The sequence below is a fragment of the Panthera pardus genome, unplaced genomic scaffold (genome assembly GCF_024362965.1).
Source record: "Panthera pardus isolate Hobbes unplaced genomic scaffold, ASM2436296v1 HiC_scaffold_22, whole genome shotgun sequence".
NCBI lineage: Eukaryota > Metazoa > Chordata > Mammalia > Carnivora > Felidae > Panthera > Panthera pardus.
In genome coordinates, this window is record NW_026526788.1 from 46,731,217 (window position 1) to 46,747,814 (window position 16,598).

At 38.7% G+C, this 16,598-nt stretch overlaps 1 protein-coding gene across 2 annotated transcripts in view; it reads right to left on the reverse strand.

The window, feature by feature from the left end:
- The window catches only part of ERCC6 (ERCC excision repair 6, chromatin remodeling factor), a 77,924-nt gene that overhangs the window by 36,595 nt on the left and 24,731 nt on the right, over positions 1-16,598 (reverse strand). For both annotated transcript variants that reach the window (XR_002078782.2, XM_019444909.2), the window contains exons 6-7: positions 8,607-8,732; positions 2,749-2,907 (exon numbers count right to left, since the gene is read on the reverse strand). Coding sequence is in view for 1 of the 2 variants with exons in the window: in XM_019444909.2 (XP_019300454.2) it covers positions 2,749-2,907; positions 8,607-8,732 (285 nt within the window). In the remaining variant the exon portion in view is untranslated. The remainder of the gene's footprint in view (positions 1-2,748; positions 2,908-8,606; positions 8,733-16,598) is intronic.

Sequence of the window (16,598 nt, forward strand, 5' to 3'; positions counted from 1 at the left end):
AATAGCTCCAACAGTCAAATACTTCAACCTGCAGGATGGAAATCTGCTATACATTGGTTAGAACTTACCAGGAATTACAAAGTAAAATATTTACCTTTGGAAGTTCATTAATTTTTTCAGACCACTTATTGGTAACCAGAAAATTACTAAATGATATCCAAGACTCTATTAACTGAAGTTTGAAAGGTAAGTAAGTTATTTTCTCTCCATCATGAAATTCAGGGGGCCTATCATTATAACAGGAACAGCCCCGGGAAGAGAAGGTAGTACGTATACATGATGATCTGGGATAGATTTTTACAGCTGCATGTAATAAGCTACTCCCTCTTTTAAAACCAAACACACATACAAAATACATTAAAAAACAAAACCAAAAGAACTTCTTTACCATCAAGCTTCTTCTTGGCATCCCAGAGATTTACACTGTTTTAATGATCATGGACCATAAAATTGCAACACGAAGACCATCTCAGGTCAGGGCCCCAAGTCTACAGCTTGCAGGGGTTCAGAGAAAATGTAAATAGCCAAGGAAGCAATGTCAGCTCATGCAGAACTTCATGTGACCATTTGTCTATTTTTCTTTAGGACATAAGCACAAAGAAGAACTCCAAGTTCATCTAGTCACAAAGGTGGACATGTTATAAACTTGTCAGGAAAATGTGATACAATTTGGTCTGGCACATGGAAGTGGAGGGGACCAAGCTCCCCAGTACACCTCTATTCATAAAGGGCCCGGTGGTTTGGGTGATACACAACTGCATCCTGGGAAGCCACTTCTACCAATGCTATTTTAATAAAGACAATCTGGGCTACAGTCCAGCATGCCACACTATTTCATTATGAAACAGAGGATATGGGCATTGATGGTTAAGTGATTACAGCTGCTGCTCACTGTTAACCCTGATTTCCCTCCTCGTCGGACTGCCACCACTCCAGAGAGCAAGTTTTAATTTTTAGATCAAAACTACACTGCAGGGATGACCTGAGTTTTCCTAGGCCCAGCATATCAGACTCTACACAAGTTTCATGATAATAGAAAGGAAAGGAAAGATAAGAGATGGGAAATAAGAAAACCCCAGATATCATTTAAGGAGAGAAGGACAGTCTTAGAAACCATCGGGGGCAGCTTGGAGCATTCCAGTTATCCAAAAAGAAAGAAACAAACAAACAAAAAAACACCCATGTAGACATGCAGAGCCAAGCCAATCAAAGCGCTTATTTAGAACACAGAAAGCACTTTTTAAAATGCTAAACTGACACTCACAGAGAAGAAAACACACTAACTGTTCATTTTCAACTATGATTTTTCCCTCGGGCTGGAATCTTTTCACCTTTCCAAGCAAAATATGTAATAGAATTCTAATATTTGAAGCAAAACCTCTGCTTCGGTATAACCTCCATGTAATAACAAAATATTTAGTATTTTTAAATCTCCAAATGTTTTTTCCCTTTCTTATGTCATATAAATATTCCTAAAATATTCTAAAACTTTAAGTAACACTCATGAGAAGGCTGATCTGTTAAATTAATGGAAGAGTAACGAAGAAAAATAAAGCACTACTGAAGATTAAAAAAAAAAAAAAAAAGTTCTTTACTCAATAGTGTATGGTTTGCATTTGGCTCCCTACTAAACATTTCTCTGGGGATAAACCAGAGTGCAGGACAGTAACTTTCTGCAGTTGCTGACTTCAAGCACATTGACACTATGTTAAAGGTATCTCCAAACCCTATTTAGTAAATGTCTGAGGTTTCTACAACATAACCATTTGGTAGATATCTTGCTATTGTTACCCATTAGATAAACCTATTCAAATACAAGGAGCTCTCAGATTATTTGGGTTCAAGAATAAATACCCCACATGATTTACCTACTATTAGTTTTACCAATACTGATTTACATAGAGCCAGTTTATAGCTTCAATACGGAAATAAATGCTCACTGTATTTCAAGATAAAATACTTCAATCCCAACACACTGAACTGATAGTTTAAATGCTTATTCTTTCAGAATACCAAAGCTTTAATAGTTCATTTCAATTCCTAAAGAAAATAAAGATTGCAATCTAAACATAATTTTCTATCATTTTAGGCAGTCATTTAGGCTTTGGCTTTAGAATTGATATAAAAATCTTGAAGATTAGGAGAGGGAGAAGAAAGCAGAGTGAGCAGACAAGTAATTTCATGTAAAAAAAAAAAAAAAAAAAAAAAGCACTATCTATAAATGCTATCGAGCATACTGATTATAAAAGAAATTCGGGAGAATGGCTTCTCCAAAGCTCCAACCTTCCCCATGAATAGACTTTGCACTTACTGTAATGCTCACCTGGTCTCCTGCCAGAACAAAATATTTTAATGTAAAATTTAATAAATGGAACTAAAGGTATTATGCCCAATTTAAAATTCCATATTGTGTAAACTATCGATATTAACATAATTGAGTTTGTAAACAATCCATTTGTAGAAGCTAACCTTAGACACTGTATTGACCCAAAATATCTAGTGGGGCTCATCTGCAAAATGAAGCATCAATGCCTGGAATTCATTAAAAGTGTTACATGTTTAATTTCTCCTGCCCTACAGCTCCATTGTCTCGTAAAAATTTTCCTTTGATGTCCCCCACTAAAAGAATTAAAGGAATATTGTAATTGAAATGTCATCAATAATTCACAAGACCCTCCTCCACAGCAATACATCTGATGAAATATTAATTGAGCTCCACAGACTGACAGTCTGCAGAGGAGCACTTGCCTGTAATTTGAACCACGAGTCCTGATCTTGCTGTAGCTCAGACCTGCCAAGAAGGCAATTATCTGGATGGTCTTGCCCAATCCCATTTCATCTCCCAGAATTCCTCCTGCCTGCTGGCAGTGCAATTCCCACAGCCACCTAACACCTGTCTGCTGGTACCTACAACAACAAACACCAACAAGAAAGAGAAAATGGCAAATGGTGGATAATACAGATCATAACAGAAAGTACTCATGAATTAATCATTTGACTAGGTTCTAGTACCAGTCAGAGAAACATGCCGGATGTGTGTTTTACATGAGTATTATATTTATAAGGTCATACATTTTTGATTACCTAGGCATAAAATCACAAATTTTTCTTTATAGAACACATTAACACATTTCTAATTAAACTGATAGATGAGGTAATTAGGGACTATTTCATTTCTTTTTCAACATTAGAAATAGCTTAGTAAACAAGCAAAAATTTATTGTCTTTTATTCAATATCTTTCTGGAAAAAAATCTCACATATCTTTAGTTATATAAAGTTCCAATAATTTGTCTATGAAAAAGAGGCATTAACATTTACGTTTTCTATCTCAGCAGCATCAAAAAGCAAGACAGAACACCACAATTTACAGCATATACTGTTGAAAAGTCACTTGACAATTACATTATCTTTTTATAGGAAAATTTTAATTGAATTTTGAGGCCATAAACAAGTCTGAATAAAAAGGGCTGCTCACAAAATTAGTACATGACAGATGATTCTGTCATATTATTAGCAGATGCAAAAAAAGAACAGTTTAAAGACAATACAAAAAATCTTTTTAATATTTTAAAGCAGAATTTGATTCAGGGAGTTTATCATAAATACAAAAAGATCAGAGCTATTAAAATTTTAATTTTTTTAATGTTTATTTATTTTTGAGAGAGAAAGAGTGTGAGTGGGGGAGGAGCAGAGAGAGGGAGACACAGAATCCAAAGCAGGGTCCAGACTCTGAGCTGTCAGCACAGAGCCTGACGCGGGGCTCAAACCCACGACCGCGAGATCATGACCTGAGCCGAAGTCAGATGCTTAAACGACTGAGCTGCCCAGGCGCCCCCAGAGCTATTAAAATTTTAAATAAGGAGTACAAAACAAAAAGAAATAATATGTTCCCCTCTAAAAAAAAAAAAAAAAAAAAAAAGTTGGTATTTTCCTTTCTCCACTAAAGGCATAATTTATAATCTAAAAATGAAGCTTAAAAAAAGGAATAATGCAAGAGGCATTTTTGAGAGTGAAGGAAAGACAATATCATGGAATGGTATGAAAATTACCAAGTTTAAAAAAAAAAAAATCTAAGGCAAAAAACACATACAGGACAATAAAATCTACAGGTTTTTTTTTTTTTTTCCCCAAAGAAAATACCAAGGCTTATGAGTGCTCCACCCCATCACAGTTTGGGGGCAGCTGGGTGGCCACTGGTTAAGCGTCTGATTCTTGATTTTGGTTCAGGTCATGATCTCCCAGTGGTTGGTGAGATCAATCCCCATGTCAGGCTCTGCACTGTCAGCAAAGAGCCTGCTTAGGATTCTCTGTCCTTCTCTCTCTGCCCCTCCCATGCTTTTGCGCACATGCACATGCTCTCTCGCTCTCTCTCTCTCAAAATAAATAAACTTAAGAAAGAAACAATACAGGTGGTTTTCTTGTTGGTTTACTGGGTCAATATTTAGTCTAGTATGTGATCTGTCTACCTAGAACCTCTCTGTGAACTCCAGTCCTTGCTGAACCACTCTTATCTAATCTCTTCTTAATTATATGTTATAATTTCCCCCCAATAGTTTGCAAATCAATTCCAAAAGTGTAACTCTAGCTGTTGCCGTTACTATCATATTAGGAAAACTTTGAATAAGAATGCTGCTGCTCATTAAGTTTGCTAATATATACACTGATTATGTCCCCTGAAGAAGAGGATTAAAAATCAAAACATAGTAAAGTCTAGTATGGATAAAAGAACTTTAGATCCAGGAAGAAGGACAAGTTCTATTAATACACGGTATGTACAGAGAATGATGGCTACCAACTCCTTTAGAAGCCAACTGCTGGGGAGGCAGCTGGCCAGGTGGTTTGGATATAGCCCCACAACCATCGTGCATAAAGATGATCAACCCATTTTATAGTTAGGAAATGAAAGCACAGAGGTTAAATAACTTGCCAAAAGTCACACCGCTTGGAAAAAAAAAATGAGCAAGCCAGAATTGAAATCCAGAACCTCTCCTTCCAAAGTGACTCCACTTAGGAGATAATCTTGACCAGCAGTTCTCAATGGGGAGTTATTTGGTTACCTAGGGGACATTTGGTAATCCCTGGAGTCATTTTTGGCTGTTAAAATTAGTAAAGCATAATTGTCATCTAGTGGGTTGAGTCCAAAGATGCTGTTCAACATCCTACAATGCACAGAATAATTCTTACAACAAAGAATTATTCTGCCCCAAATGCTCAGGATGAGAAACACTGATCTAGGCTAAAAGCTGCTGTGAACCAGTTACACTGGACCAATTTCAGCTGTGGATAAAGATGTGGTTCAGGGGTGCTGGGGTGCCTCAGTTGGTTAAGCTTCCAACTCTTCATTTCAGCTCAGGTCATGATCTCATGGCTGCAGGGTCAAGCCCCATGTCGGGCTCTGTGCTGAGCAGGGAGCCTGCTTGGTCTTCTCTCTCTCCCCTTCTCTGCTCTCTCTCTCTCCAAATAGAAAAAAAAAAAAAAGATGTAGTTCAAAAAACTCCCCCAAAAAACTGATGTACGATTGGAATCACTAAATACTAACAAACCTCCTTTTTCTGAGGTGCAGAACAACTATGAGACCAGCTCCTCCAGGCAGAGCAGGGACCTCAATCTCCCAATGATCATTCTAGTGTTTCACTTTTAAACTACACGGCCTCCCTCCAATAAGGGTGCAACACCTCTCTTCGTTTGGGGCCAATCAACTTAAGGCAGGAAAAATCTAGAGGAGCACTTGAGAAGTCATCAAAGGAATAAAAAGTGGCAACCGGCATGGTATCCCAAGGGGAGTTTGGGAGGGCATTAAGACAGCTGCATCCTATGTGACCCAGGAGAGGCAGTAATAGCGTGCCCGGTGGTTCCTCACCTCCAAATGTAATCTCCAAGGGTACCTGAATAGCATATGATTATGTGTTTATAAAATGAATAACACTAAAGAAATGGTTTAAGGAAAAGTCTCCATTAGGCGGCCCTGTAAGTCGTATCACGACTTTCTACAAAGGCTCTCAGACTGCACCCGCATATGCTGGCTGAGGCGTCAGGGGCCCTGGGTTCTGGTTTCAGCAGCACCACTGACAGACTAAGGTTCTGTTGCTTTCATTTCCTAATAAAAACTGTAAACAATTACACACTTCAAATGAAAGTAAGTTAACAGAATTCCGTTTTCAGAACCTTTAAAAAGCATATAAAAATTACTCCTTCAGAAAAAGTTAAAGATTTTTTACAGGCTATTATAAAATAGTAAAAAATGACTATACTGTGCTTCCCCCATGAGACTGAAGTATCACCAAATAACCACAAATAATTGGTTTTTCTTGGCACTGTCACACTAACCCAAGACTGCATTTGCTAGTGTGGCTAAAAGTCAGGTCAGAAGACTGAAGTTTGTCATTTGATTGCTACATTATACAGATGAATGCATTTGCTGGGCAAATTTTCAAAACAGAATTTTAAAAGTTAAACACGATCTTGCAGAAAATAGCACTTAAATAGATAATTGTACCTTCTGACTCCCTTGTGTACAACTATACCCTGTTAATTTAATTCCACAGAGGGCGGTAAATACAGCAAAAATATATCTACAGCTTAAAATTAAACTGGACTGGCTAAAACTTAATCATCAAAGAAAAATGGAGACACATCAATCCTATTAATTTTTCTCATACAGCAGAAGAAAAGGAACAGAAGTTTAATAACACTTATGAAATATTTAAAAACCTGTTTTTGAGAAATGAACACAAAATACTTTCCAGAAATGTGCAATTAAGACTAATTAAAACAGGGGTGTCTGGGTGGCTCAGTCAGTTAAGCGCCCAACTCTTGGTTTCGGCTCAGGTCATGATCTCACGGTTCGTGAGATCAAGCCCCACATCAGGCTCTGCGCTAACGGTGCAGAGCCTGCTTGGGGTTCTCTCTCTCTCCAATCTCTCTGCCCCTACCCCACTTGCTCTGTCAAAAATAAACAAACATAAACAATTTTTTTTCTTAAAAAGACTAAAACAAACAAGCAAACGTACTTACATTAACTACTATAGGGTTAATAGTCAATACCCTGAATCCTATATGCTCCTAGTAATCAAAGTTTGGTTCGACTGTGAAATTTCCTTAACAGAAAATCTCACACTTTCACAAAAATGCACTCAACTTGACTCTTGAGCATATTTGCCAACTCACTTACTACATGTGTAGAAGCATCCTTCTTTGTTAAATCAATTTAATTTATAATCTGGGTATTCCTTTTGCTTGTACAACACTGATACTATTTGGCCTGTTCCTTAAGAAGCAATCACTTTAGAGCCGACAAAAAGAGAGTTGTCAATAAATGCTGTCTTTATGAACCCTTCCATAGTTAATTTTCATGTGGGAGAAGCAATAAACAAAGAAGCCACCTCTCTGGGCTATAAAATGATTCATCTGCAAAAATTACTAGGGAGATTCCGGACTAAATTTCCACATAGGTCTTCTTCTGTCCAGTTAGGACAACCCAACCAAGACACTTCACATTTTCAGGATTTCAGCTTTCCTATACATTAGTGGGATAAAGTAATTACTCCCAACTCCTTCTGCCCACCCTCTCCTCATAGAGATAAAAACTGAAACTATAATATAAGACCTCTGAGAGAAAAGATAAAAAGCATGTTATTTTTCAATAGAGATCTTGCACAAGTTTTCAATAGAGATTGTCTACTTTCAATAGAGATCTTGCACGGTTGACAGGTGAATCTATGAAGGAGATTAAACATAACTGTCTCAAAGAAATTAAGTTCACATCCTGCACCCAACTACCAAGTGATGCTACTAGACAGAAAGCTATTTAATGGTTTAACTTCCTCTATGCATTGAAGAAGCCTTCCTAAATTATCTTGTTAAGTAAATCCCAGGAGTGATGAGACTGAAAATGTGCCTCAGTATTTACATTCATCATAAGAGACTGGCCCAGGCCAGGTAGGCTACAGGCACACATCTATCACACAGCTCCCAGTTATCTGGAACACTTGGCCACTTCACACATGAAACATAGTCTCACATAGCAACTTAATGCTAAAGGTATTTGCCTATACCTTCTCTTTTGACATTAGAACAACATCTGCATAAAATATTTAGATGCACATTTGGTCAGCTCAGAAGTATTCTACCCTTAGGTACAATATAAAACACTTAGATACTACTCTCAATAGTTTTTTATTTCTACACAGAAGTAAAAAAACAAAAACAAAAAAAAAAACACACCCCAATATTGATTTTAATATACATCTCTTCTTACTTAATCTGACTTAAGAAATTAGAGATTTGGTCCCTTAAATTTACTAAGAGCAAAAAAATAATCTAATGGAGATGGCTTTTAAATGTGTTGCTTCTAGGCTGCAGAGACAGGTCCACATAGACTCAGCAGCTTACAAACATGCCCAATGTGAACATTAGTCAATTTATTATCATCTACTTTTAATGAGCAGCACGTGGCTAAAATTTCATTTGATGGTATCCGTATCTGCAATACATTGTTGCAAGTACCTTAAGGGTCCACAGGTAACTACTGTGTAATTCCTGAAATATTAATTTGTACACAATGGCTTGATGACAGACATAAAGGAAAGAACACACAGCACATACTTAAAAAGCTTTTTGAACAGAAAACCCGGGATTTTAAAATCGTCAAACTCGGCATCGCTCTCCTCAGAATCGCCTTCAAGCTTCAGGCACTTCTCTTTGTCCCGCAGCCTCAGCTTATTCCATCTCCTACCATGAAAATAAAAATCATATTTCCATTATTTTTGTTGCATGATTAGAATATAGTTCTAGATAATGCACAAGAAAAAGAAGAAAATTAGAATGGTCTTTTAGCTTTCTACTACCATCATTAGCCAAAACACTGATACTCAAAAAAAAAAAAAAAAAAAAAAAAAAAAAAAAATTCTCTTTTCCTTCTTTCTCAATTCAATTCTTATTTGAATTATTACAGCTGCTTTAGAAATATTTCTGGAAGGTCCCATTTCATTATCAAAACTACTTGTTCCTCTCCTGGCATACCTTAAAGGGAAATTTCTATGCTAGTTCCTAAGATATATGAACTTAATTCTAGAAAAGACTCAGTGAAAATTTCAATATAACTATCTCCAAAATGACAGTATAACAAAAAATAGATTTTGTTTATAATCACTATTTCTGTGCCAAAGGTATGATAGCCATAGCATAAAACAGCATAGTATCTTGAACATAAAGCAAATTTTTGGTCAAAACTGCTATATATCAGATTAACATATGAGGGGGCATCAGAAGTATCAAAGGACTGACAGTTAACTTAGAAAAAATGTTTCCACTAAATAAAATCTAAGTTATAAATTTAGTAATAAGATGCTTTTAAGATATAAAATAAGATGAATTGTTACTCAAAAACTAAAAATAGAACTACCCTACGACCCAGCAATTGCACTACTAGGCATTTATCCAAGGGATACAGGTGTGCTGTTTCAAAGGGACACATGCACCCCCATGTTAATAGCAGCACTATCCACAATAGCCAAAGTATGGAAAGAGCCCAAATGTCCATCGATGGATGAATGGATGAAGAAGATGTGGTATATATACACAATGGAGTATTACTCGGCAATCAAAAAGAATGAAATCTTGGGGCGCCTGGGTGGCGCAGTCGGTTAAGCGTCCGACTTCAGCCAGGTCACGATCTCGCGGTCCGTGAGTTCGAGCCCCGCGTCAGGCTCTGGGCTGATGGCTCGGAGCCTGGAGCCTGTTTCCGATTCTGTGTCTCCCTCTCTCTCTGCCCCTCCCCCGTTCATGCTCTGTCTCTCTCTGTCCCAAAAATAAATTTAAAAAGTTGAAAAAAAAAAAAGAAAAAAAAAAGAATGAAATCTTGCCATTTGCAACTACGTGGGTGGAACTGGAGGGTATGATGCTAACTGAAATTAGCCAGTCAGAGAAAGACAAATATCATATGACTTCACTCATATGAGGACTTTAAGAGACAAAACAGATAAACATAAGGGAAGGGAGACAAAAATAATATAAAACCAGGGAGAGGAACACATAGAAGAGACTCATAAATACGGAGAACAAACTGAAGGTTGCTGGAGGGGTTGTGGGAGGGGGGATGGGCTAAGTGGGTAAGGGGCATTAAGGAATCTACTCCTGAAATCATTGTTTCACTATGTGTTAACTAATTTGGATGTAAATTCTAAAAAATAATAAAATTAAAAAAATAAGATGAGTATTTATATTTCAGAAGGGTGATGCCATGTATGTGTAACGAAAAAATGTCAAAAGATCTGAAAGTCTTTTTTTTAAGTGTTTATTTTGAGAGAGAGAGAGAGAGAACACACGCACACGCAGGGCAGGGACAGAGAGAAAATCCAAGCAGGCTCCACACTGTCAGCGCAGAGCCCAACGCTCAGCTCGATCTCATGCTTCATGAGATCACAACCTAAGCTGAAATCAAGAGTTGGATGCTTAGGGGCGCCTGGGTGGCTCAGTAGGTTGAGCAGCTGACTTCGGTTCAGGTCATTATCTCACGTCTCGTGGGTTCAAGTTCCACATGGGGCTCTGTGCTGACAGCTCAGAGTCTGGAGCCTGCTTCAGGTTCTGTGTTTGTCCCTCTCTCAAAAATAAACATTAGAAAAATTAAAAAAAAAAAAAAAAAAAAGAGTTGGATGTTCAACCAAGTGAGCCACCCAGGCGCCCCTAAAGATCTGAAAGTCTTAACATCAAGACTATTGAGAAAGTGCAGCCATTTAACCAGACTAATTCTGTATCCAAATAACTATGATGAATATTGGTGTCATGAATTAAAAAATATACATACAAACGTCAAAAGCCTCACACTCTACTCACTCTCAAAATAAAAGGATGACCTTGCTCAGCATGCATGCAGCTCACAATGTGAATTTCACAAAATGGTGGGAATAGGATAAAGCAATATAGATAAATGCCTTCAAAGTCAAAAGCTCACAGGAAGGGAATGAGAACAGTAACATATATAAGAAGACATTTATCCGCCATCGATTATGGAAGAATGCTAAGAGAATACGTGAGGAAATGTAAATGAGAAAGTGGAAATAATATCACACATACTGTCCACTTAAATCAATGTTGTGTTCCGTATTAATTAGCACAGGAGGCCAAATACATGAGTGACAGGCAATCCCATCCAGGTAGCTGCTGGAGGACCTTCAAGTACATCCTCTGATAAATTCTTGCTTTGTTGAGGATGTTAACTCTTCAAGTAACAAAGGGGCTACCTGAGGTTTAACTGTGATCAATAAGGAAGAACTAGCTGATGATCTGAAACTCCTTCAGGGCACTACGAGTACCAACAAATAAGCACTGTTGGTAATTTCCAGAGAAGAACAGCAAATTTAAGAGGCAGCTTATAGCCAAGCCTAATAATGGTCACATAGCCATGAAGTTTAATGTAATATACTCTTTTTATACAAAAATTGTAATGACCTTTTTGTGCTCTAACTTCTAAAGGCAATCTTTTCCTCTCTTTTTTTCTTCCTTAAAAATTATCTCCATGCAACTGACGAAATGAAGTGCCCCTTAGTGGCTATAATCGGCTTTGATCTTCTTCTGAGTTTCCTAGTATCTACAAATTTAGTTAAGTGCAATGGTATACAGCACTGGATCTCAACCAGGGGCAATCTGGCCATCCTCCCCCCTACCCCAAGTTAATTTGACAATGTCTAGAGACATATCTGGTCATTACAACTGCTGTGAGGAGTGAGATATACTACTAGCATCTGGCAGGTAGAGGCCAGGTGCGCTACTAAACATTCTGCAATGTACAAGACAGTCCTCCATAACAAAATGTGACCTGTCAAATGTCAATAGTGCCAAGTCTAAATAAAAAACCCTGGTAAATCAGTATACCCACTATTGGAACTTAGAAACCAAAATGAGGGGTGGTGCCTGGGTGGCTCAGTCAGTTGAGCATCCAACTCTTGGTTTCAGGTTGGGTCATGATCTCACAGTTTATGAGTTCGAGCTCAGCATCAGGCTCTGTATTGACAGTGTGGAACCTGCTTGGGATTCCCGCTCTCCTTCTCTCTCTCTCTCTCTCTCTCTCTCTCTCTCTGCTCCTCCCCGACTTGCGCAAGTGCACATGCACACCCTCTCCCTCTCTCAAAATAAAGAAATAAACTTTAAAAAAAAAAGAAATCAAAATAATGTACATACATTTCCCTGTGTATATATTTGGATTCTTGCTACCTACTATGTGAAATTTAGCAAGCAAGCAATTTCACATGAGATATTCCTCAGTATCCAAATTCCTTACTATCAGAACTCAAAAACAAACATCTGCAAAACAAAAGATACTTCTATTTAGTAAACTTATGAATAATACAAAACTCCTAAGAATCACAGAAATTACCATACTCACTTAAAAGTACTCCATTTTGCAATTACACAAAGATAACTCATAAGAATCACAAAAATTATATCCACTTAAAAATACTCTACTTTGCAATTACACAAAGATAATTTTACAGGAAGAAAAAGAAAAACACCAGAAGATACTGGTTTCACAAGTTTGGCATAAGGTCACTGAATATTTTACATACAAGAGTATCACATATTTAACTCCACTGATAGATAACAGCTATTTCCTTCAACTCAGCCAGTAAATCTTTGGGGCTGTTAAGCTTCCCACTGCATCACTCTGTGTCAACAGGGTTCAGCTTCCTCCTTCTCCTCCCTCCTAAAATGTACAGGCATCATGTCTCCACAGCACACAGCACCTAGGAAACCACATTAGCCACTACAGAAATTATTGCATTCTAGTACCTTCCGCTTCATAAAGATGAGAAGAGCCAAACATTTATTCAGTTTGGCTAAAGGATGACTAAAGATGGTAGGGAAAAATCATTATTGCCTACAAGTATTTGTACCATTGTGAAGACAAATCGCCCCAGCAGAGTCATCCACACATATTAAAGACAGAAAATACCAGAGTTATAAAACCACATGCATATGCGGCTCAGTCTAAGCGATCCTTCTGTTATATAAAGCAGTAATTCCTCATGGGGCTTGGAGCCAGAACAGACCTCTGACCATCTAACCAGTGCCCACTGAAACAGTGCAGCACCTAGTGCTGATGGACAAGAAGGACCACATGGCAGACTGGGGACGGGGGGGGGGGGGGGGGGGTGGCGGGGAGGGGGGTGGTGGAGGAGTATCACATTCACCTGATGCCTTTCCCATCCTAGATGCTATCAAGAGTCTTAAAGTTGCTCTCAACCTGCTTGTCCTGCAACCTGGCAGGCCGGGTGACCTGTCTGGTCAGCAGGTGTAAAGGGATCTGTGTTATGAATAAACTGGGTTTAACACACAGAATAACCACAGGCCAAAACACAGAAGTCTGCACCCGGATGGTCTAGAATCAAATCCTGACTGCTATTTATTAGTTCTTTAACCCTCAGCAAGTAACTTCACTTCTTCAGCACCTAAGTCTCCTCAAGTAGGAGATGGGGAGAACAATGGCATCTACTTCCCTAGATTTAGGGAGGATTAAATGAGGCGTCACATGTAAAGCACTTAGCATGAGCCTAGAATGTAAGTGCTTAACAAATGACTACACTATTACACGTAATCATATCTGCTTACTGAAATCCTCACACAAACTCACAATCCTCAGAGCTGTTACTATGTTCACGTACAGAGGAGGAAGTGGAGGCAATATATAACCCAATATAATCCATCTGTGATAAGGTAATGCACCACCAGTGTTTATTAACAGAATTCAACAAGTATGTGTGAACAAAAACCATGTTTATTAATCAAATGGATGCTCAGAAATTATGAGTACCATGCTCAACATGAGTGAACACACTTACCCATCAGAAGATACCTGCTGGAATACTTCAATTTAGAAATTCTGTAACAGATTTGTAAACAGTAAACTGTCATGAAGTATGGCTGCCTTTTATATGACAGTAACAAAAAAATTGATACAGAAGGACTTAAATTGGTTGGGGATGGGTCAAGATTAAGATCTGGGCTCCAGTGATTTAAAATCTTAAAAATCAGATATGGTCCCAAAACGTCTAAATTCGGTGTTTCAATAAGTAAGGCAGATAATGGATTTTAAAAGTGGAAGGGGGCAGTAAATAGTCCAATATTTACATTTTTGGAAAAGAAATAACTTTTCCATGTTTTTTATCCTCGCATTTAAAAACATTCCGCACATGTAATAGTCACAGCTGCAGCCACATAAAAGCAAGTGGGCCTGGTGTTCCCTGGCAGGGTTTCTAACTCTTTGCGGGACTGCCACAGTCAGCCTGCTAGCGACTCCACTGGCAGCCACTTAGAAAAGAACCCAGTAATAAACATAAACTTACAATTCCAATCAGATGCAGGCAGAGAAAATGCTCCCTGGCTTTGCTACATTCATGCAAGAATGAGAACCTGGCCCAGGCTGTGGGGCCTGGGGCTGATACCACAATAATGATCTGTCAGAAGCAATTCGGACCCAGGGCCAGGCTCCTGGCAACAAGGCACAGCTAACCAGTTGAACTATACCAGGAACAACACTTCCTCCAGTTGCTAGGGCACCTTGTCAACAGAACCCTAAGAATACACCTGAGAGCTAGTTGCCACCATTTAAGGTTATTTATTTTCAAAGAATTTCCCGAACACCAAGAATGTTTAAAATATATAAGTGGAAAAACACAGCTAACTGCCATTATGCCATACCTTGCAGTTTCTTCATATCTGTGCTATCTGCATTCCTGTACTGTCCCCAAGCTCCCCCCAAACACATATATCCCCACCCCAGATGGACCATTGAGACCTCTGCCCAAGCCGTGCCTCCAGAGACGCCTTCTTCGATCAGAGTTAGGTGTCCTGTCCTCCAGGTGCCTTCTCAACCCCACAGCACCTTGGACACACCTGGTGTTTCTACTAGAGTACTCACCAAGTGTTCAGCACCACTTGAAAATCGTATCTAATCTTCCCCATTAGACTGGGAGACACCTGAGGCCACAGACTGTTTTAGTCATACTCCTAGAGACCAGTGTAATGCCCACCTAAACACAAATACTCAGTAAATGCTGAATGAATGAATGAATGAATGAATGAGGTTCAGAATTGGGCTGGAAATAAGGAAGACATCACAGACAGAAGCATGGCCTGAAAATGGTCAAAGTGGGTCATTCAAAAATGAGTTCAAGAATTGTCCTATTCTGGGTGCCTGGGTGGCTCTGTCGGTTAAGCATCCGACTTGGCTCAGGTCATGATCTCACAATTCATGAGTTCAAGTCCTGCATCAGGTGAGCTCAAGCCCCGCTTTGGGTAAACACGAACTCCGCTTCGGGTGAGCCCTGCTGCTCTCTCTGCCCTTCATGGGATTCTCTTTTCCTCCCTCTCTCTGCCCCTTACTCACTTTGTGCCCTCTTTCTGTGTCTCAGAAAAAAAAAAAAAAAAGTCCTGTTCTTTTTAAATTTTTTTAATGTTTATTTGGGGGGGGGGGAGAGGGAGAGAGAGAGAGAGAGAGAGAGAGAGAAAGAGAGAGAGAGAGAGCAGGGGAGGGGCAGAGAGAGAGGGAGACATAGAATCTGAAGCTGGCAGCACAGACCCGATGTGGGGCTTGAACTCACAAACATGAGGTCATGACCTGAGCCAAAGTCAGACACTTAACTAATGGAGCCACCCAAGCACTCTAGGAATTGTCCTGTTCTATCTCATTTACAGCCTACCTCCTGCTGCATGCCTGCTCTTTCTACATGTATGATGTTAAAGAACTACTCCTAGATACATCCACTAGGTAAACATGAGTAAGGTCCACTACAAAGAATGAGGCATGACAAGGACAAAGTCAGAGAAATTCTTGATTGTATAAGGAGGAAAAAAAAAAAAAAAGGACAGGAAAGGAAAGGAAACTCCTTTATTAATAAAAATTTTGTAAGTTATTTTCAAGTCCTGAATTGTGTTTTGGGTTTTCCAGTGGATTCACTTTGTAACAACACTGGTTTCTGCACACCAGATCTTGGGAAGAATCAGAAGCCCCAAGTTTGCATCCAAGCTTCCCTATAGGACCAGGTGGAAAAGGGTGGGCAAAAGATTCAACTTTTTAATGAAAGAATTCATCTTCTGAGAAAGGAAAACAAAAAATTTAACTAGCCCTAAACTACAATGACAATACTAGAAAGGAAATAATGTTTTTGATGGTCCCACCATCTTTTTCTTTAATCTACATATGTAATAATCACAGCTGCAACCAAATAAAATGAAGTACGTTATTCACTGGGGAGGTTTTCTAACTCCTACAGTTCCTCAGACTTTGGTGGCAGCCCCTAACGGAGAACCCAGTAAAAAACACAGATTTAAGATACCCACTGAGAAGTGAAAACCAGATGTGGGCAGAGAGCTGCATTTCAGGTCTCTAACTGGCAAGGAGAGGTGTGAACTTTAGAAGCATCATTTAACACCACTGCATTTGTCTCCTCTGCCACAAAATGAATCAAATAAAAGTTTCACACAGCACTAAATGGTAACATATGTACTACACCCTTGGGAAACTACTTTTTTATATACTACATGCATATCAGATGCTATCTTGCAATTAATTATTGGTAGATTACACACAAAAAAAGTAAA